The sequence below is a fragment of the Tinamus guttatus genome, unplaced genomic scaffold, assembly GCF_059628265.1.
Source record: "Tinamus guttatus ecotype Peru unplaced genomic scaffold, ASM5962826v1 Tinamus_guttatus_pri_ptg000194l, whole genome shotgun sequence".
Classification (NCBI taxonomy): domain Eukaryota; kingdom Metazoa; phylum Chordata; class Aves; order Tinamiformes; family Tinamidae; genus Tinamus; species Tinamus guttatus.
In genome coordinates, this window is record NW_028288728.1 from 1,327,848 (window position 1) to 1,347,847 (window position 20,000).

The 20,000-nt window shown below is 67.1% G+C and overlaps 1 protein-coding gene across 1 annotated transcript; it reads left to right on the forward strand.

Annotated features, from left to right (window-relative positions):
• The first annotated feature begins 1,321 nt into the window (after positions 1-1,321).
• SLC12A5 (solute carrier family 12 member 5) lies at positions 1,322-20,000 on the forward strand. The gene is made up of 26 exons (XM_088523590.1): positions 1,322-1,641; positions 8,484-8,578; positions 8,747-8,878; positions 9,169-9,315; positions 9,796-9,850; positions 10,528-10,658; positions 10,772-11,013; positions 11,090-11,301; positions 12,713-12,880; positions 13,740-13,838; positions 13,951-14,008; positions 14,599-14,773; positions 15,276-15,394; positions 15,587-15,685; positions 15,764-15,883; positions 16,019-16,123; positions 16,433-16,601; positions 17,352-17,547; positions 17,626-17,795; positions 17,876-18,007; positions 18,313-18,420; positions 18,498-18,620; positions 18,695-18,882; positions 19,020-19,034; positions 19,123-19,256; positions 19,751-20,000. Exons 1-26 carry the CDS (start codon positions 1,590-1,592, stop codon positions 19,840-19,842), a joined length of 3,336 nt encoding a protein of 1,111 aa, XP_088379716.1. The 5' UTR covers positions 1,322-1,589; the 3' UTR covers positions 19,843-20,000.

The following is a 20,000-nucleotide window of genomic DNA, read 5'->3' on the forward strand; positions in this document are numbered from 1 at the left end:
TGGGTGCTGGCTCTGGCAGGCACCGCGGGGGCTGAGGGCCACCAGCAGGGCTCGTGGAAGGAGGTCAGCGCCCTCCAGGGCACAGAGCCAAGACCTGCAAGGTGAGGGCTGGGGAGCATCCATGCTGCAGAGCAGCTGGCCCCGTACCAGGAGAAAGTAAACAATTAATTACAGCCATCAAGAAGTAAGTAACGCCAGCGGGCTGTCATGATCTCAGCCTGCTCCGGAGGAGATGCCGGGAGCTGTAGCCAGCTCCAGCTCTGGTATCCTCCCGGATTAAGTGTGTGAGAGCAGGGTGGAGGGGGGCACTGAGTTGTTCTGAGGGGTCAGAGCAGGGTTTGGTCAGTGCCACCAACTCTGGAGCTGCCCCTGGGTCTCACTGTCCTGCTGAGGCTTGGGGTGAGAGGGGAGGAGGACGTGGGCAGAACCGACTGGGGAGGGATCGGCCAATTCTCAACCCACCTCAAGAGTCAACCCTGGTTGAATCCCCAGCCTCATATCTGCAGCTTTGTGGCTCTGAGAGGGGGGCTGCCCATGGGGAGCCCTTGAGGCTCTGCCTGCTGAGGTGCTGCTCAGTGAGACATTGCCCTGGGCTTGCTAGAAGCCCCCATGAAGGGCTCAGGTCTGAGCTTGCTCCCATCTGCAAGCATCTTTCCATGCTCTGCATAGCTGCTGCAGCCTGGCTGAGGTCAGAGAAGTGTCAGCAGCCTCTGCCAGACTCCTGGCCCTGCTCTCGAATGTCTGGACGTCCCCTTGTCTGTCTGCGGAGCACCTGGGTGATGGCATCACCCAAGGTACGGCTGGGGCTGCTGCAGGTCCTGCTGTTGGGGCAGGAGGGCTCAGCCCGCCCTTGCCAGCCTGTCCTGCCTGCAGGATGGTCTTTGGAGCGATCCCAGCACCACGCAGGAGCTCCCTGCTCTTTCCAGCTGCAGTATCAAGCCTGGCAGGGGCTGGAGTCTTCCTAGGGGGCAGAGATTGCCCTGGCCCCTTGGAGGTCTCACAGGATCCCTTGGAGACACACCAGTCCCACACTGGAGCAGTGCCTGTCCCACTGCCCTCCCACCCCGGCCCCGGGGCTGGGGTCCGCTGGTCCCTTGGGCTCTGCCACGGACTAATTGAGGGACATGCAGTAACCGACCTGCCTACGTCAGCTGAGAGGGGGGACCTGCAGCCACCAAAGTGCCCTAATTCTTCCCCCAGCCTGGCTCAGTGAGAAAGAGCAGCACTGCCCGGGGAGGTGGCGTATGGCTCTGCTACAGCTCCTTCCCCCTCCCTCTCCTCTGCCTTGCACTGCTTCCCTCCCCAAAAACCCGACAGGGGATAATGCTTCCTGAATACATGATGAAGTGAGTAGTCAGGCTGGGCTCCGCCGCTGCTGCTGGGAGTGAGTGAGTGTGTGAGTCTGTGCATTGAGGCATCTCTGCACTGCAGCCTCCTCCTACATCCAGCCAGAGAGAAAGAGAAAGGCACAGAGGGAAGGTGGCTTGTTGCAGTGCAAGGCACTGGCCCCTGCGAAGAAGCAAATCCCCTGCAGCCACCCGAGGAAGGAGCGAAGCAGCCCCTGAGCAGGGAGGCAGGCAGCAGGCGCCATGCTGAATAACCTGACGGACTGCGAGGATGGCGATGGGGGTGCGAATCAAGGTAAGCGAGCAGCCCTCGGAGGGCCAGGGGAGCAGCAGGGCTGAAGGGAGAGCTGGGGGCAGGGGCAATCCCCCCGCCCGGGCACGGCAGGATTGGCCCCGCAGGCTGTTTGGATGATCGGTAAAGCCACAGCCGCGGGGATGCAGGCAGGAATGTCGCGTTCATCGCTGTGCATGGTGACAGAGGCAGCCCGCGCCCGTGCGGGCGCAGAGAGCGGGAGGTTGTGCGCCAGGAGCGGGCGACCGCAGCCCCCGGCCCCCGCAGCGCGGCGGGAGCCGCCGCCGCGAGCGGCTGCCCCGGGCGGCTGCGGTTGCGCCGAGCCCGAGCGCGATGGCGGCGGGGCCGCGCGGTGGGCGCGCGGGCCCCGCTGTCCCCACGGGTTTGCAGCACCGCTCCAGATCCTGGTGCCGGTCCGGTCCGGTCCTCGCGCTCGCCGCTGCCCCCGGGCGCGCGTCCCGCTCCCGGCCTCGGCGGCCGGGGCTGCGGACAGCGGCAGCGGCGCTGGACCCGGCTGCGCTCCCGCGCCCCGGCCGCTCCCGGGGGAGCCGCGCAGAGCGGTGTCCCCCGGGGGCGGCGCGGGACCCGGCCCCGCACACGGCCGGGCTGCGGGGGGGGCCCTGCGGGAGACCCCCGCCACTGCCGCCCCCCGCAATACCACCCCCAGGCCCGGCCTCGCCTCCGCCGCCCCCCAGCGCGGCTGCCGCCCCCCCGGCTCCAGCTCCCTCCTTCCCGGTCCGGCGGCCGCCCCCGGCTGCCCCCGCTCCCCCCGGCCCGGTCCGGCCCGGCCGCTCGCGCTGCTGCTGTCCGCGGTGCTGAAGCAGCCACCGGTGCCTGAAGCCCTCGGGGCTGTCCCGGTCGCCCCATGCCGCACCGGGCCGAACCGGGCCGGGCGGGAGGGCGGGCGCGCCGTCGGGGCGGGCCGTGCTGCAGTGCAGGCCGCTGCGGGCCGGGGGCTGCAGGGCGCTGCGGGGCAGCGGGGCCGGCCGGCCCTGCAGGGCTCCGCGGCCACGGAGCTTCAGCCTAAAAACTCCCCTGGGTGTCCCCGAGAACCTCCGGCTCTGCAGGGACATGCCCAGCCTCAGGCACCCGGCGTGCTGGGGAGCGCAGCAGCCTCTTCTGCAGGTGTTTCTGTGAGATGCAGGAGTGGGCTGGAGCCAGGCAAAGGTTGTGAAGTGCCTGGGGAGACCTTCAGTCTCTCTCTGACTCCCCCTCACTCCTCTGCCAGATCCCCTGACCATATCCCCTCACATGGTCTATTGAAACCCCTGCCAAGAGGGGAGCTGGAGGGGACAGCAGGACCTGGCGCTTGCAGTAGAGGTCTTTGCCTGCCTGCAGTGAGGTTTTGGGTGCAGCCCCTTGCAGTGCTTTTGCTGCTCCTTTTGCTCCACTGATCTGAGTGTTTGTTTGCTTGTTTATTCGTGGTTCCACTCAAGGTCAGCGCTGGCAGGGCTTTTCTGGGGACACCTTGCCCGAAAGGGCCAGTTGCACTGACCCACTAGCAGTACCCTTTCCTGGACTCTGCCTCTCAGTGCCATCCAGCACGAGGCTCTGTCCTGCTCATTGCATTTCCATCCCAGCAGTGCCGGGCTGCATGCAGGCAGGCGTAGCTGGCTTGCAGGCTGTGTTTCTGGGGTCTGGGAGGTTGGACATGGTGCTGTTACAGATGGACCACACAATGCCCCAGAGGTCTAGATGGTCCCTTGTTGGTCCAGGGATGCAGGGCTGGAGGAGACGGGTGCCTTTTGGGGCTGGAGGGAGCACTGGAGTCTGTGCAGGAGAATGCACTGCAGCCCCCCCCCAGCTCTGCACTGTGCCGGGGGGGCTGGAGCCCGCTCCCTGTGCCTGCTACCAGGCAGGCTTTTGGCTTTCCTCACCCTACCAAGGGTCTCCCGGAGCTCCTGGCACAGGGATTGTCTGGCAGGGACTGTGGACACCCTGGGCGGCGGGGGGGTGAGTTGAGGCATCCTGTCCCTGGCCACAAAGATGCCCCCTGCTCTTCCAGGCCCTGCACCAGCTGCTGGCGTCCCAGGGTCTTGCTGAGAGCAGCAGAGTTGTGGCTGAAGAAACCTTGGTGCCATTTCTAACCAAATCCTTATGCCATTTCTAACCAAAAGGCCAAGCCGCAGCTGCCCTTCTGCCCAGCCCTGCTGCGGACAGCCTGGCAGAGCTCTTCACCAGGGCTGGAGCGGCCCCAGCACTGGCAGCCCCACAAGAGCGGGGGAAGGAAGAGACCCTCCCTGAGAGGCAATGGGGCAGGCACGGCTGCTGCCTGCAGTGTCCAGGCTGGGCATTTGTGCCCTGCCCAGCACAGAGGCACCTAGCTGGGCAGGGAAAGGGGACCCAGCGATGGGAGGGAGCTTTGCTGCAGCTTGAGACCACAGCCATTTCCATGGCAAAGATCTGGCTATCAGAGAAGCTGTTTAAATGCAGCCATCCAAAGTGCCTGTGCTAGAAATCCTGAGCCTGCAGGGACAGCTGATCAAAGAGAGGATAATCCTGGGTTTAGGAAGGAAGAGGATAGGTCTGAAGTAGCAGTTGGTCCAATTTGGGTCAGGCAGTGAAAGAATGCAACCCAAAAGGCCACTCAGTGTGCCTGCTGCCTGCAAGGGCCGAGCGCAGCCCCGGGGAAGGGCAGCATCCCGCCCCGCTGCAGCGCTGCACCCCAGGACCTGGCACTGCTGCTGGCGCCAGTGCCACGCAGCCACCGGCACTGCCCCTGGACAGGGGGGTCTGCCTGGAGCCCCTGCCTGGGGCTCTGCCCTGGGCAGCGGGCAGAACCCTCACCCAGGGCAGAGGAAACCCTGGGACCCAGCAAACAAGCTGCAGTCCCGTGCAAAGGCACCAAGTGCCCCGCTATGTCCCCTTGGCCGTTTCATCTGCCTTGGACACCTCCAGGCCCAGAGTGCCAGGACCAGTGAGCATGCAGTCTTGTCCCTGTGATGGCCGGAGGGGGACAGAAGGGGTCCACGGCCTCCCTTCTGCCAGGTGCTCCAGCAAAATGACAGCAGCTGGAAGCATCAGTGCTGGGCGTTGAGCTCGCCGTGCCCTGCGGGTTGCACAGAGCTGCCGGAGCTGCGCAGTGACCCTGGGGCTGCTCCTTGCAGACAGCAATGGGCAGAGTCCCAGGGAGCTGGAGGAGGCTGCTTGCCAGCCAGTGCCATCGAATGCGCTGTCAAAAGTCAAGGTGCCCTGGGCTCCTCGGGATGAGCTCTGATGCAGCCCTGTGGCCCGGGCACCTTGAGCATGACTGGCGATGGTCTCTCTGCTACCCGGCCTGGGGCTCCACAGCTTGGGCTGAGCTGGGGCTTGCGGGGACCAGTGCTGGGCACGAGGCCCCATCTCTGGCTGGGGGCTCTTGTGGTGGAGCTGCTGGTGCCGAGCTCAGGGCAGAGGACTGGGAGGGCTCAGTGGGTCTGCGCCACAGCAGGGCAGGGGGCACCGGGCAGGGGACACTGTTCGGGCACCACATCCCCTGGGGAGGGAGGACGGCAGCGGTGGAGCGGGCAGCTGGCCCGGGCTCCCGCGGAGCGCCCGGCCGGCGGGCGCGGGGTCTGCGGTGCAGGGTGGAGGGCGGCCCGGCTGCCTGGGGTGCTAATCTGGTTAATTGGCCCTTGGGGTTTGCCCACGCCCCTTCCCTCCTTCCGTTGGTGCTCGGCGCTCTCCACCCAGCAAATCGGGAGGAAGGGCCCTGAGGATTCCCAGCCCAGCCTGGGGCTGAGCAAGGAGCCGTTAGGGGATCAAACCCTGGTGCTGCTGCCCTGCAGGGTGGGCACAGCCGGCAGCTGGGCAGCACTTCTGCCCCTCAGGATGATGCCAGGGATGAGGCTGGGGGCCGGGTCGGGGATGCCCCAGCACTGGGCGGGAGGGCAGCCCCAGCGCACGTGGGATTATGCGATAGCCGCACCGGGGCTGTTGTTTCCCTGCCAGCAGCCCGGCCGCCAGCCCTTCCAGCTGCCGCAGCAAATTAAAAGGCCGATTCGTGCTGAGTGATCCCCGGGGAGCAGGGAGGCGGCTCGGCATCCAGCCTGGCTCGCGTCGCTCCGCTCCGCTGGCCGCAGCAGGGCTACCCTGGGCCACTAGCCCCGCTTGGCCCTGTCCTTAGTGCTTGTGACCCCCTTGTCGGTGGCAGCGGGTTGCTATGCTGGGCTGCCCATGGGACGGCTGCGTTGGTGCAAGGGGAAGGGGTGGCCATGCTCTGGGACAGGGTGTCACCCGCTGTGGCTCTGCCTGTGTCAGACACGGATCCTGCCAGGAGCTGCTGGAAAGGGCTCAGCAGTCCCGCTGCGGCAGGAGGGGCTCTGGGGAGCCCAAAGCACTGCTGGCACCTGGGACCCCCAGACCTGGCACTTAACCCCCTCACACCTTGGCACTGCGGGAGCACGAGGCTCCCGCAGACTGTGGAGAACCAGCAGTCCCACAGGCCCTGAGGCAGGAGGGCAGGGGGCTGCTGTGGGGCAGCACTGCATGAGCAGAGGAGCTGCATGGAGGGACCAGAGTTGGCATCATGGGATTTGTTGTGGAGTGCTGAAGCAGTGCGGCAGCACAGGGGCAGCACAGCAAGACAGGGTAATGTGGCAGGACAGGGCAATGCAGCAGGACAGGGGTGATGCGGCAGGATGGGGCAATGCAGCAAGACGGGGCAATGCGGCAGGACAGGGGCAATGTGGCAGGACGGAGGCAATGCAGTAGGATGGGGCAATGCAGCAGGACGGGGCAATGCAGCAGGACGGGGCAGCGTGGCAGGACGGGGCAATGTGGCACCCCGGGGCTGTCGGGGCCGCGTCGGGGCTGTCCGGGGCCGGGTGCCTGCGGCCGGGCTGCCCAGCTGGGCCCTTACGTAAGAGCCATGAGAGCCAGAGCTGGGCTGCATGTCCGCCTGGCGCCCGCCAGCCGTTGCCATGGAAACCAGTCCGGTGATGTCGGCGGCCCGGTACCGCGCACCATGCACCGTGCACCATGCACCATGCACCGTGCATGGCGCTGGCACCTGGCAGCTCCCACATTCCCACATGCGCTGTGTGGAGCCCCCCCTGGGAGCATGGTGCAGCCTGGCCCCACGGCAAGCAGCGCGTGCCTGGCCCCATGGCACCCCACAGCATCCTGCGGCACCGACCCCTGCCAGCTCCCTGGGCGCCCGCATGAGGCCTCCGGCCAGCCCTGGCTCTGCGCCGTCCCGCAGCGATGCGGCCGCGCTGCGGGGCTGGGACGCCCTGCTGCTGGCCAGGATGGAGTTCCTGCGTGCATGGTGTTTACTGAATTTTGGTGCTTTCCCTAGAGCCTAGTGGCGGTTTCAAGCGTAGCGAGCGCCGGCCGCGCGTGCAGGGTGTTACGTAATGCGAGCTCCGTGCAGCGCGTCTCAAACGCAGCTGGGCTGTGGAGCAGCGCGGGGCTCCGAGCTGGCAGCAGCCTTGGGCGGGAAGGCCCTCTGGGCTGGCAGCGGAGCCCAGAGCCCTCCTGTGCGCAGCGCTGCCCAGCACGGCACGGCTCGGCCCACGCGGCTGCCCCGCGGTGCTCCCTGCCCGGGAAGTGGGGCTGGCCCCCGTCCCTTGGTTTCCCCCCATACGGCTCTGGGCACCGCAGCCCCCACTCTTGTGGCCACCACTCCCCTATAGCCACCTTTGCACAGTCGGAATGTCCCTGCTGCCAGATTGGGAAGCATTTCATCCCGCTCCTGCTGCTCGTGCTGCGCCGGCACCGGAGGGTGCCCGTGCGTGGGTCCCCTCACCTGCGGCGCTGGGTGAAACGCTTCCCAACCGCCCGGGAACGGTGCATCTGGCAGAGGGGCTGGCAGAGCATGAATCACTGCCTCACGCCGGCACAGCAGCTCCGAGCGTCCCCAGCGTGAGCCACACAGCGCAAGCCGGTGGCTTGGAGGGAGCGCGGCCGGTGCGGAGCCGGCTCAGCCGCTGCCTCTGCCCGGCTCAGCAGACTCGACCCATCCTCTCGCTGCTGCTGCTGCCCACGCTGCAGGGCTGGCCGGCCCTTTGCTGCTGCTCCCCAGGCCCAGGCCTTGTCAGAACGGGGTTTAACCCACCAGCAGAGCTCAGACCCACTCCCAGAATGGGCCCAGGGCCTCTTGCAGTGGGGCAGCCCTCTGGGCTCTGTCCTCCTGCCTAGGGCTGCGGGCACCCCGTGGGCATCAGCTGCCTCCCCCAGCACCAGCCTCGCTCTTCCTTCCCTGTTCCCTGGCTCCACCACCGCGCTGAGGAATGCGCCACTCGGTAGCGTCCGCGCTGCCTCTGCTTTATTTCCATCCTGATTTATTTCTGCTGCTCTGCAGCTCTCTGCTGCTTTCTTTGCTATTAAGCCCGACTCCCACGTTCCTCTGAGTGAGGTCGTTAATGCAGTGAGGTCGTTAATGCAGCGAGGTTGTTAAAGCAGCGAGGCGCAGGGTCCTTCCCTGTGCCCCTGCGAACCCTGTGCTGCCCGCGGTGGCTCTGCTGCTCTGGGCTGAGCCGTGGCCCCTCCAGCTGCGTCCTTGTGCCGCGGGCTCGTATGAGGCAGCCAGGGAGCCGGGTCTGCCCGTGTGGCCACAGGCCGGCACCCGGCATCGCCCATCACCGCCAGCCCCCCAGCCCCGCAGCCGTCGTCGCCAATGAGCGATTGCTGCCGTCCCCCGGGAGGGCTGCCGGGCCGGTTCCCCCTGGATCCACACCAGTCGCTCCGCTCGCCAGCGGCGCGGCGTGGATGCGCTCCGGCGGGCCGCGCTCGGTGAGCCCAGACGGTCAGGGCAGCGCGGGCTCCCCGGCCAGGTCGCCCGTGGCCGCGCGCGGTGCACGCCGGCACGAGGGTGCGCGGGCGGCGCGGCGCGGCCCGGCTCAGCGCTGCCTCTGCGTCCACAGGCGATGGCAACCCCAAGGAGAGCAGCCCCTTCATCAACAGCACGGACCTGGAGAAGGGCAAGGAGTACGACGGCAAGAACATGGCCCTCTTCGAGGTAGGGCTGACTGACAGTGGGGCACGGGCATGCGTGGCATGCCGTGGAGCTCGCGTTCCCGCTACTGGGATGTGCTGGGATGCCAGGCTGGTGTGGAGCTAGTGCGGGGCCCTGGAGGGACATGGGTGTCCTGGCGGGCTGCCCTCACCCCGGCTCTGCTGCCAACAGGAGGAGATGGACACCAGCCCCATGGTGTCGTCCCTGCTCAGCGGGCTGGCCAACTACACCAACCTGCCGCAGGGCAGCCGCGAGCACGAGGAGGCCGAGAACAACGACGGCGGCAAGAAGAAGCCGGTGCAGGTGGGTGACACACGAGGCTTGCGGCCCCTCTCTCCGGTCCCCTGCACTCACAGTCCCGGCGCCACATTCCCATGGGGAGGCTGAGCCCCCAGCCCTGTGGGAGGGCGGTTGCAGCCCCGGTTCCCTGCAAAGAGCTTTGCAGGAGCAGCGCGACCTGCTGCTCCTCTGCCCCTGCTGCGTGCAGAGCCCTTGTCCCAGTCCTGCTCTCCCCTGCCCAGCGGTCCCAGCTCATCCTGCTGGCTGTGCTGTGCCAGGCCTGGGAGCTGCTGATGGTGCCATGTCCCTCACAGGCTCCACGGATGGGCACCTTCATGGGCGTCTACCTGCCCTGCCTGCAGAACATCTTCGGGGTGATCCTCTTCCTGCGCCTCACCTGGGTGGTGGGGATTGCCGGCATCATGGAGTCCTTCTGCATGGTCTTCCTCTGCTGCTCCTGTGTGAGTGACAGTGGGATGCGGGGACAGGGACGCGCTGCACGGGGTGTGAGGAGTGGAGAAGTGTGCGTGTTACAAGCCAGTGCTCCACAGCCGGGAGCTCCTGCCCCAGTTACTGCCAGGAGAAACCTCCCGGCATCCCGGAGGAGTCAGGAGTAAAGCAGCGGTTCAGCTGTGACCCAGATGGCATCGCTGGTGGTGGTGGGGGGGCAGAGGTGTCTACACACGGGAGCTGCTGCTAGCCCAACTGGACTGGCTGCCTGGGCACCCCACGATCACGGTGCCCCCAAGGCCCTCGGGTCCCCTGCAGGGGCTCATGGCCCTTCTGGCCTCACCTGTCCCCCCCGCTGTGGCCGCAGGGACCCCCATGTCCTGCTGTGGCTCCGCGGGCCCCCACATCCTCCCTGCGCCCAGGGCCCTGCTCCCTCCTCCTGCCCGGGCTGGGGCCCTGCCTGGTGCCCGACACTGCCTTTCCTCCCGCAGACGATGCTGACGGCCATCTCCATGAGTGCCATTGCCACCAACGGCGTGGTGCCAGGTAGGCACGCGGCCGTGCGTCCCCAGGGCGAAGGGAGGGGGCTCTGCCCAGGCTGGGGGCTCCACACGCTCTCAAATGGGCAGGATGGAGCATCCTGCATGCGCGGGGTACAGGAGCTGCTGGGAGCGCAGCCCGTCACGGATCCCCTTGCTGGGACAGCACCGCAAGGGCAGGTGGCAGCCGCAGCCACTCCCTGTGCCAGACTGGGAGCCGCGGGAGCGGAGCCGGAGCGATGCCGGCAGCAGGTGGCTGCTCTGTGCCACGGGATGGGGACAGCGCAAGGTGCCCGCCTGGTGTCACTCTGCGGCCCAGCCAGAGCTGGATGGGGCTCCCTTCCCTGGCCGCGCGTCCTTGCGGCCGGCTGCTGCACGGGCACAGTGCCCACAGCCCCGCGTGGGGTCTAATTGGAGCCATTCATCATCCTGCCACCGTGGGACTGCGCAGCTCTGAGGGCTCCGCTGGGAGCCGGACACTTGTCCCTGGGGCCAGCGCCTGCCTCCATGCACAGGGATATGTGTCCTCGCCACTCCCGCCAGCTCCCAGGAAATGTCCCTCTGGGTGGCTGAGCCCCAGTAGCCATCTCTGCTCTATGCTGGAGTGTGCGAGGTCATGGAGGCACCAGCTTCATCCTGCCCTTTGGTTCCTTATTTGGTACTGACCGTGGCTTCTCCTGGCAGCTGGCGGCTCCTACTACATGATCTCGCGCTCGCTGGGGCCCGAGTTCGGCGGGGCCGTGGGGCTCTGCTTCTACCTGGGCACCACCTTCGCCGGCGCCATGTACATCCTGGGCACCATTGAGATACTCCTGGTGAGCGCCGTGGCATCGTGGTCTGGGCAGCGGGAGTCACCGCTCCAGGCACTTGATGGTGGCCCGAGGGCAGGAGCTGCTGGCCAGGCGTCACGGCCGTGCCTCTCTTCCAGGCCTACATCTTCCCAGCTATGGCCATCTTCAAGGCGGAGGACGCCAGCGGCGAGGCGGCGGCGATGCTCAACAACATGCGCGTGTACGGCACCTGCGTGCTCACCTGCATGGCCACCGTGGTGTTCGTGGGGGTCAAGTACGTCAACAAGTTCGCCCTGGTCTTCCTGGGCTGCGTCATCCTCTCCATCCTGGCCATCTATGCCGGTGTCATCAAGTCGGCCTTCGACCCGCCGAGCTTCCCGTGAGTAGCGCGTCCCAGGGCGGTGGTGGCAGGAGCCCCACGCTGGAGCTGAACCCCCGATCCTGCCTTCCCCTAGGATCTGCCTGCTGGGCAACAGGACCCTGTCACGCCACGGCTTTGACCTCTGCACCAAGCTGGTGGTGGAGGGCAACGAGACGGTGGGCTCCAAGCTCTGGGAGCTCTTCTGCACTTCCCGCTTCCTCAACGCCACCTGTGATGAGTACTTCAGCATGAACAACGTCACTGAGATCGAGGGCATCCCCGGCGCCGCCAGCGGCCTCATCCAAGGTGGGCATGCGGCGGGAGGGTGGCGCGACGCGGAGCTGCGGCGGGCACGGACGAGCGCGCGGGTAGCGGCTGCGCTGGCCACCGCCTGCTCGCCGGGTGGTGCCGGTGGAGAACAGGGCCAATCCAGCACCGCTGCCAGTGCCGGTGGAGCACAGGGCCAATCCTGCCCGCTGCCGGTGCGTGCGGTGCCCGTGGTGCAAGGCGGAGAGCCGTCCCAGGGCTGGAGGCAATAGACCCTGCCGCGGTTTCCGGCCCTTGCAAGGAAGGATATCGATCTGCGGTTTCACAGGAGAAATGGCCCCACGGGGGCACTTGTCTGCGCTGGGAGCGGAGCTCATCCACAAGCTCTGGAGAGGGGCCAGGGCCCGGCGGCCTCCGGAGTTTGCTGGGAGGAGCCGTGGGCACCCGGCTGCAGGGCTGGTGCAGGTGCCGCTGGGCCATCAGCAGCAGATGCTGCTCCCGCAGTGCTGTGGGTGTTTGCATGGACGGGCCGTGGTGGGAGATGCCGGGAGCAATCTGGGAATGGTCCCACAGCTGGAGACCCCGGCTGCCCCGCAGGAGCAGAGGGGCAGAAGGCGGGTAGGGTAGAGCAGGGCTTGTGCTCATGCTCCTGCCTGTGCCACGGCGTGCAGGGACAGCACAGCCACGCGGCGGGACAGGCTTCGCTGAGCATGTGGCCCTGGGGCTGTGGCTGCCAGGCCACATCAGAGTGCTTGGGAACGTGTTTGCTCCACGTTCAGGCGGCTCTCGGCAACTTTTCCTGCTCTGGTCCAATGGGGCAAATAAAGGGGCGGGGAGAAGCGTGTCCGTGGTGGGAGCACGAGCCGTGGCAGCAGCGGGAGGTGCTTGGCCATGGGGCTGCCAGCCCCGACCACCACCAGCGTCAGATGGGCACACGGTGCCATGCGGTGCCGGCACCTCCGCGCCTGCCAGGTCGCCCCATCCAGGGCTTGGTGCTGGCCCCGTTGCGGCTGTGCCGGGAGCGCTGGTGCTGCCGCTGCTCCAGTTTCGCATGTGGAGCCGCGGCCAAGCAGCACGGGAGGGCAGCTAAGCCTGTTACATCAGCCTGGACTCGTAATCCCATCAAAAACATTAGCAAGTTACTTTGACACGATCCACTTTCCTTAAACCTGGGTTGATCAGCATTAATTATATTACCCTCTTAATTATTTGCTGCTGGATTCCCAAGTCAGCTGCTCCACTATCTTGCTGGGAACGGTGCCAGGGCAGGACCTCAGCTGCTCTGGCTGCCCTGTCCCACCAGCCCGGCCGGGGCACTGGCCCTGCAAGTGTCCCGGTGCTCGAGTGTCCATGACTGGATGGGGCTGCGGCCAGATGCAGGCGAGCGGCCTGTACATCCGTGGCCACCCTGGGGCTCCGTCCCGTCCTCACCATCTCCGCTCCCTTGCAGAGAACCTGTGGAGCTCCTACCTGACCAAGGGCGTCATCGTGGAGAAGCGGGGCCTGCCCTCCGTGAGTCCCCCGGACACCCCCGTGGACATGGACCAGCCCTACGTCTTCAGCGACATGACCTCCTACTTCACGCTGCTCGTGGGCATCTACTTCCCGTCGGTGACAGGTGGGTGCGCGGGCGCGTGGCCCCGCACGTGTCCCCCGGGCGCGCGGCCGCCCGCCGGGCCCACGTGCCGCTGCCGCCCTCCTTGCGGGAGCGGTGCCGGCGGCGGGGGCGGATCACAGCCCGTGCCTCCCACGCAGCCGCCCGGGCTGACAGCGCTGCCACCTCCGCACTGACGTCGCCGGCGGCGCCGTATTTATAGCAGCCCCGTGGGAGCGGAGCCCCCGCCGCCCCGGGGAGGCTCCCGCGCTGCCGTCCCCAGCAGAGCCGCGTGCCAGCGCTGACCGGGATGGGGATGGGGCGGGCGGGCAGGGTCCTGGTGGCAGTGGAGCTGCTCTGAGCCCAGAGTCGGCATCTCCCACCCAGTGCCTTCCTGCTCGGTGCTTTTCCCGCCCGGCACTTTCCCATTGCTGGGGTCAGGATTTTTGCATGCAGCAGCCGCATGACTCATGCAGGCTGAGCTACAGGTAGCCGCATCCTGCTGGGGGAGGCCACCCTGCCCTGGCTCCAGGGCACCTGGGTGCTCTCCGCTGCCGTGGGCGATGCCGCGGGGCTGTCCCGTGCCCGTGGCCATCCCAGCCCGACGTCCTCTGCCCGGAGCAGCCAAAGCCCCGCTCTTTCCCATGACTGTTGTACTTACTATCCCTGGTTGAGCTAATTAGGGGCTAATGAGACAAGTCGCCTAAGTGAGGTTTGAGACTAATCCTTGGGCAGCCGCAGATTCCGGGTCAAGTGGGAAAACGCTGGGTGGAGGCAGGGAGCAGGACACGAGGGGCCCGGCAGCTCTGGCGCCCAGATGCGCAGGAGGGTCGGGGCTCAGCCCACTGTCAGTGGCCCCGTGGCAGCTCCCGCTTCTCTGCAGGGATCATGGCTGGCTCCAACCGCTCAGGAGACCTGCGGGATGCACAGAAGTCCATCCCCACTGGCACCATCCTGGCCATCGCCACCACCTCGGCTGTCTGTATCCTTAGGGGACATGGAGGGGACAGAGCGGGTGGGTCAGGCAAGGCAGGGGGGTCTCGAGGCAGGCGCGGGGACTTTGCATCGCGTGGGAGATCCTTGACCCTGTGCAGACATCAGCTCCGTCGTGCTCTTCGGGGCCTGCATCGAGGGCGTCGTCCTGCGCGACAAGTGAGTGTTCCCATGGTGGCCCCGGGCACTGGGACACGGGAGGGACCTGGGCGGAGGAGCCACCACCTGGAGCACTGGGACTGGGGCAGTGACCCATGGGATGGGGTGGGACAGGTTGAAGTGGGGTGGGGGGGCATGGCATGGATAGGATGGGATGGGTTGGGATGGGATGGGATGGGATGGGATGGACTGGCAGGGGGGCTGCCGTGGATGGGATGGGGACAGGCTCTGGGAGGCCCATGGCTGGTGAGATGCTCTTGGGAAGCTCTTGTTCCCTGCGCCCTCCCGTGCCCCCCCAGGGCGGGTGTTTGGTGGCACCTCTGCAGCGGGTTTGCATGCGGGGAACTTGTTTGTCAACAGGCAGAGCTGCCGGCGCCGCACGGTGCGGCGCCTATGTAGGGCAGGCGCTCGCGCGCCGCGCTGACACTTCTGGGTCGCCAGCACCAACACAGGCTGGAGCCGTCGTGCGCAGCCTTAGTTGCCCCTTCTCGGCACAGGGAATAGGGCCTGGGGGATGGGGGGCTGCAAGACGCTGGCAGAGCCACCCCACCAGGCCAGACAGGGCCGCAGGTGACACAGGTACCCTGCAGGTTTGGCGAGGCCGTCAACGGGAACCTGGTGGTGGGCACGCTGGCATGGCCGTCCCCGTGGGTCATCGTCATCGGCTCCTTCTTCTCCACATGCGGCGCGGGGCTGCAGAGCCTCACGGGAGCCCCCCGCCTGCTGCAGGCCATCTCCAGGGACGGCATCGTGCCCTTCCTGCGGGTAGGCGGCCCCGGCGCGCGACGAGCCTCCCCCAGCCCTGCGCCCTCATCCCGATGGAGGTGGGGGGGTGGCTTTGGACACGGAGTGGGGGGAGCGCTGGGAAAGGTCGGCCCCCCCGCCGGTCCCCCCCGCTGCTTAATGTCGTAGCCGCTCTCCGAAGACGCGTTTTTCGCAGCCTCGTCGCTCCAAATCCAAACCGACAGCTCCCCCCAGGGAAGAGCGGGCTAATTTTAACCTCGCTCCTCGCCCTGCCAGCCATGTTCTGCACTCTCGCTCGAGGAACGCGCCGCGCACGCAGCTGCACACAGCCAGACACGCAGCCAGACACGCAGCTGCACTTGCATCTGCACATGCACCCGAACACGCATCCAGACATGCATCCAGACATGCATCCGCACATGCACACACACCAGCGCTCCGCGGGGCACTGGGCTGTCGGTGCAGCTGCACAGCGCCCGCCTTCGTGCCCCGCACCCCAACACTTGCCCTCCTGCCCCTCCAGGTCTTCGGCCACGGCAAAGCCAACGGGGAGCCCACGTGGGCGCTGCTGCTCACTGCCTGCATCTGTGAGATTGGCATCCTGATCGCGTCCCTGGACGAGGTGGCTCCTATCCTGTCCATGTAGGCAGCGCGCTGGGGCCGCGCGCACCTCGGGCGAGCGGCAGCAGGGCCCCATGTCCCCCTGCAAACTCCCCATCTCCCCCATGGCCCCGCAGCCCCTGCACCCCAGCCCAAGGGCACACGGGGGCCCAGCTGCCGCCGGGTCCCGCTGGAACTCGGCACACCCGGCTCAGCCCCGTTTCTCCGCTGCAGGTTCTTCCTCATGTGCTACATGTTCGTGAACCTGGCGTGCGCGGTGCAGACGCTGCTGCGCACGCCCAACTGGCGGCCCCGCTTCCGCTACTACCACTGGTGAGGGCCACGCTGGGGCTGGCGCGGGCGCGACGGGCGCGAGGGCCGGCGGGCGCTCACGGCGCCGCTCTCCCGCAGGACCCTCTCCTTCCTGGGCATGAGCCTCTGCCTGGCGCTGATGTTCATCTGCTCCTGGTACTACGCGCTGGTGGCCATGCTCATCGCCGGCCTCATCTACAAGTACATCGAGTATCGCGGGTGAGCGCCGCGTGCCGCCGCGGGCGGGAGCGCAGCCGAGGTGCGGAGCGGCCAGGAGTCCCGTCGGACCCTGAGCCATGGCCGCGGGCGACGCGGCTCTGCCGGTGACACATCTGTGTCCGATGCTCTCCGCAGGGCGGAGAAGGAGTGGGGCGACGGGATCCGGGGGCTCTCGCTGAGCGCTGCCCGCTACGCGCTGCTGCGCCTGGAGGAGGGGCCCCCCCACACCAAGAACTGGAGGTGAGACCACGGTGTGCGGTGGTGGGGAGGCCGGGGCGCGATGGGTCTGGCACGGCTCTCACTGCCCCCCAGGGACACTGGGGACACGGGCCATGGGGGTGCAGGGAGCCGCAGTGCTGAGGACTGGGACTGCGTGGTGACAGGGGACTGAGACTGCGTGGGTGCTGGGGACCAGAGCTGCGTGGTGCAGGGAGCCGCGGTGCAGGGCACCGGGGTGCAGGGGAGCGGTGCTGCGTGGGCCCGGGTGCTGGGGCTGCGGGCTCGGGGTGCAGGCGCAGGGCGACCCCGAACATGGGCCCTTCCTTGCAGGCCGCAGCTGCTGGTGCTGGTGCGTCCAGACCAGGAGCAGAACGTGGTGCACCCGCAGCTCCTGTCCTTCACCTCGCAGCTCAAGGCTGGCAAAGGCCTCACCATTGTGGCCTCCGTGCTGGAAGGGACCTTCCTGGACAACCACCCGCAGGCGCAGCGGGCCGAGGAGGTGAGCACCCCCTGCAGCCGCCAGCTCCCCGTTTTCCTATGGCCACCACCACGGCTTTGTGGCCACCACCGCGGCTTTTGGCGGAGCTGCAGCGGTCGGGCGGGCGCGGAGCGTCGCGGCGCTACCGGAGCGCAGCCCCCCCGGCCCAGGCTCAGCCACGCGGCGCATTAATGAGATTAGGCGCTCACGAGCAAACAGCCGCTCTCCCCTCAGACACGGTATAATTTCTCAGTGTAAATAACTCTAATTGCTGCCCTGCACCATCACAGCCCTGGCACCGGGGAACCTCACGCTCGGCGCAGCCACGCGCCAGCTCTGCTCGCAGCCCTGCCGCGTCTGCCCTGGCCCGGAGCTGCTGGCATTGCACAGCCTGCACCCCCCTGTCCTGAACCCCTGCACCCACATCCCGCAGCCTGCGCCTGCACTGCACGGCCTGTGCCCTGCAAACACCCTGCAGCCTGTACCCCTCATCCCGCACCCCACAACCTCCCTGCACCCACAGCCTGCACCCACCACCTCCTCACATCCCATAGCCTTCACCCTTCATCCTGTGCCCGATAACCACCCTGCACCCATGGCCTGCACCTCATCATCACCCCACATCCCCCCACCAGTGCACCCACATCCAGCACCCGGCACCCCACGTGCAGCCCCATGCACCCAGCACCTGGCCCGGTGGCGTCTCCGGCGGGCACCACGCCAGGGCCGGTGTCCTGCCGCCACCGACTGTCCCCTCTCTCCCGCTGCCAGTCCATCCGCCGGCTGATGGAGGCGGAGAAGGTGAAGGGCTTCTGCCAGGTGGTGATCTCCTCCAACCTGCGCGACGGCATGTCCCACCTCATCCAGTCCAGCGGGCTGGGCGGGCTGCAGCACAACACGGTGCTGGTGGGCTGGCCCCGCAGCTGGCGCCAGAAGGAGGACCACCAGACCTGGAGGAACTTCATCGGTAGGGAGCGGGCCGGGCGCGCGCGGGCCCTGGGCCGTGCCGGGCCGGCCCCGCCGACACGGCCCCTTCCCCTTGCAGAGCTGGTGCGGGAGACCACGGCCGGGCACCTGGCCCTGCTGGTGGCCAAGAACGTCGCCATGTTCCCGGGCAACCAGGAGCGCTTCTCCGAGGGCCACATCGACGTCTGGTGGATCGTCCATGACGGGGGGATGCTCATGCTGCTGCCCTTCCTCCTGCGGCACCACAAGGTAGTGCTGGCGCTGCGGGCTGTCACCGGGGTCTGGGGGACGGGATGGACCCCGCTGTGCCCACACGTCCCTCCCCGCAGGTCTGGCGCAAGTGCAAGATGCGCATCTTCACAGTGGCGCAGATGGACGACAACAGCATCCAGATGAAGAAGGACCTGACGACCTTCCTGTACCACCTGCGCATCACCGCAGAGGTGGAGGTGGTGGAGATGGTGAGGGCCAGGGCGGTGATGCAGGCTGCACCCTGGGACATGGGAGATCCTGTCCAGCCCTGCTGCAGTGACATGCAGTGCTGCAGGGACAGTGGGCTTGCTGGGCTCTGGGGACATGTAGCATCATGGGAACAGTGACAGAGGGACCCGCAGCACTATGGGGACAGTGACAGGGGTATATGCAGCTTATGGGGACAGGCAGCACCATGGGGACACAGCCGGCTGTGCAGTGGTGGCTGGGCTGGGCCAGGGAGCAGCGGAGCTACTGGTTTGGCCCTGCGGTGTCTCACATCCTTCTCCTGCAGCACGAGAGCGACATCTCTGCCTACACCTATGAGAAGACCCTGGTGATGGAGCAGCGCTCCCAGATCCTCAAGCAAATGCACCTCACCAAGAACGAGCGGGAGCGGGAGGTAGGCTGCAGCGGGCCCATGGGTGCTGCTCCTGCGCCCATCTCTACCACCCGCCCCCTGACTCCATCCCTGTGCAGATCCAGAGCATCACAGACGAGTCCCGCGGCTCCATCCGGCGCAAGAACCCGGCCAACACGCGCCTGCGTCTCAGCGTCCCCGAGGAGCAGGTCGGCGATGGCGAGGAGAAGCCAGAGGAGGAGGTAGGGGCCGCACGGGGGGTCCCGCCAGCCCTATGGTCCAGCCTGCACGCTGCCGCCCGCCTCCTCTGCCGCAGGTCCAGCTCATCCACGACAAAAACGCCACCACCTTCTCCAGCAGCTCCCAGTCTCCGGGCGATGAGGGCGAGACGGCCCCAGAGAAGGTGCATCTCACCTGGACCAAGGAGAAGACGGTTGCTGAGAAGAACAAGAGCAAGAGCCCCGTCAGCCCCGAGGGCATCAAGGACTTCTTCAACATGAAGCCGTAGGGTCCCACCCTGCCTGGCCACACGCCAGATAAAGGGGGTTGCGGGGTTTAGGGTGCTGGGGGCCATGGGCTCTTGCCACAAACTCATCTCCACTCTCTTTCTCTCCTGCTGCTGCCACCGTCACCCTGGGCAGAGAGTGGGAGAACCTGTAAGTGGGGCTCAGAGGGGTCCAGGGACCCGGGGACTCTGGGGACCCAAGTGGCCTTGTCCTCATCCCACACACGCTGTCCCCCCAGGAACCAGTCCAATGTGCGGAGGATGCACACGGCCGTGAAGCTCAATGAGGTGATCGTGAAGAAGTCCCAGGACGCCAAGCTGGTCCTGCTCAACATGCCGGGGCCGCCCCGCAACCGCAAGGGCGATGAGAACTGTATCCTTCCCTTGCCATGGGACCCTGGGGGGACTGGGCACCTCAGAGGCCCGGGGCAGCTTGCAGACACCGCTTGGACCTCTGCACCAGCGGCTGCAGCTGCACGGGCTGGCCAAGGCACCGCGGTGCTGGGGTTACGTGCGGCGGCGCTGGGGCCACGTGCAATGTGCGATGGGATGGTACTGGGGCCACGTGTGGCCACGCTGGGCCACATGTAATGGTGCTGGGGCCATGCGCGATGATATGGGGCCACGTGTGACACACTCGCATGCAGGTGCAAAAGTGCCTTGGCTCACTGGGCCAGGTCAGTCCCCTTTGCACAGAGCTGGTCCCGCTCCCCCATTCCCGGCTCACACGTGGCTCCCGCTGCCTCGGAACCTGCACGTTCCATCTTGGGAGAGACTGCAGCCGGGTCTGCCCCCGGCCTGTGCCTGTGCAGCCCGCCGGCTCTGACCCTGCTCTGGCTCCGCTCGGCTCCTTGACAGCGTCACCAGACATGGAGTTCCTGGAGGTGCTCACGGAGCACCTGGACCGCGTGCTGCTGGTGCGCGGCGGCGGCCGGGAGGTCATCACCATCTACTCGTGAGCCCGGCCCGCGCCGCCCGCACCGGGGCAGCCCCGCGCGCCCCGGCCTCCCCGCCCGAACTGCAGCACCAGATCTTCCGGGAGCAGCGCCCCAGCGCAGCTGCTCCTCCTCGCAGCACCGCAGCACGGCTCTCCTTGTTTATATATAAATACAGACAG

Bases quoted from the DNA above. Each gene is read 5' to 3' on its own strand.
- SLC12A5 (XM_088523590.1), top strand. From the start codon at position 1,590: ATGCTGAATAACCTGACGGACTGCGAGGATGGCGATGGGGGTGCGAAT. The intron at 8,579-8,746 runs GTAGGGCTGACT...TGCTGCCAACAG, and splicing joins AGAACATGGCCCTCTTCGAG to GAGGAGATGGACACCAGCCC. The intron at 15,884-16,018 runs GTGAGCGCCGCG...TGCTCTCCGCAG, and splicing joins AAGTACATCGAGTATCGCGG to GGCGGAGAAGGAGTGGGGCG.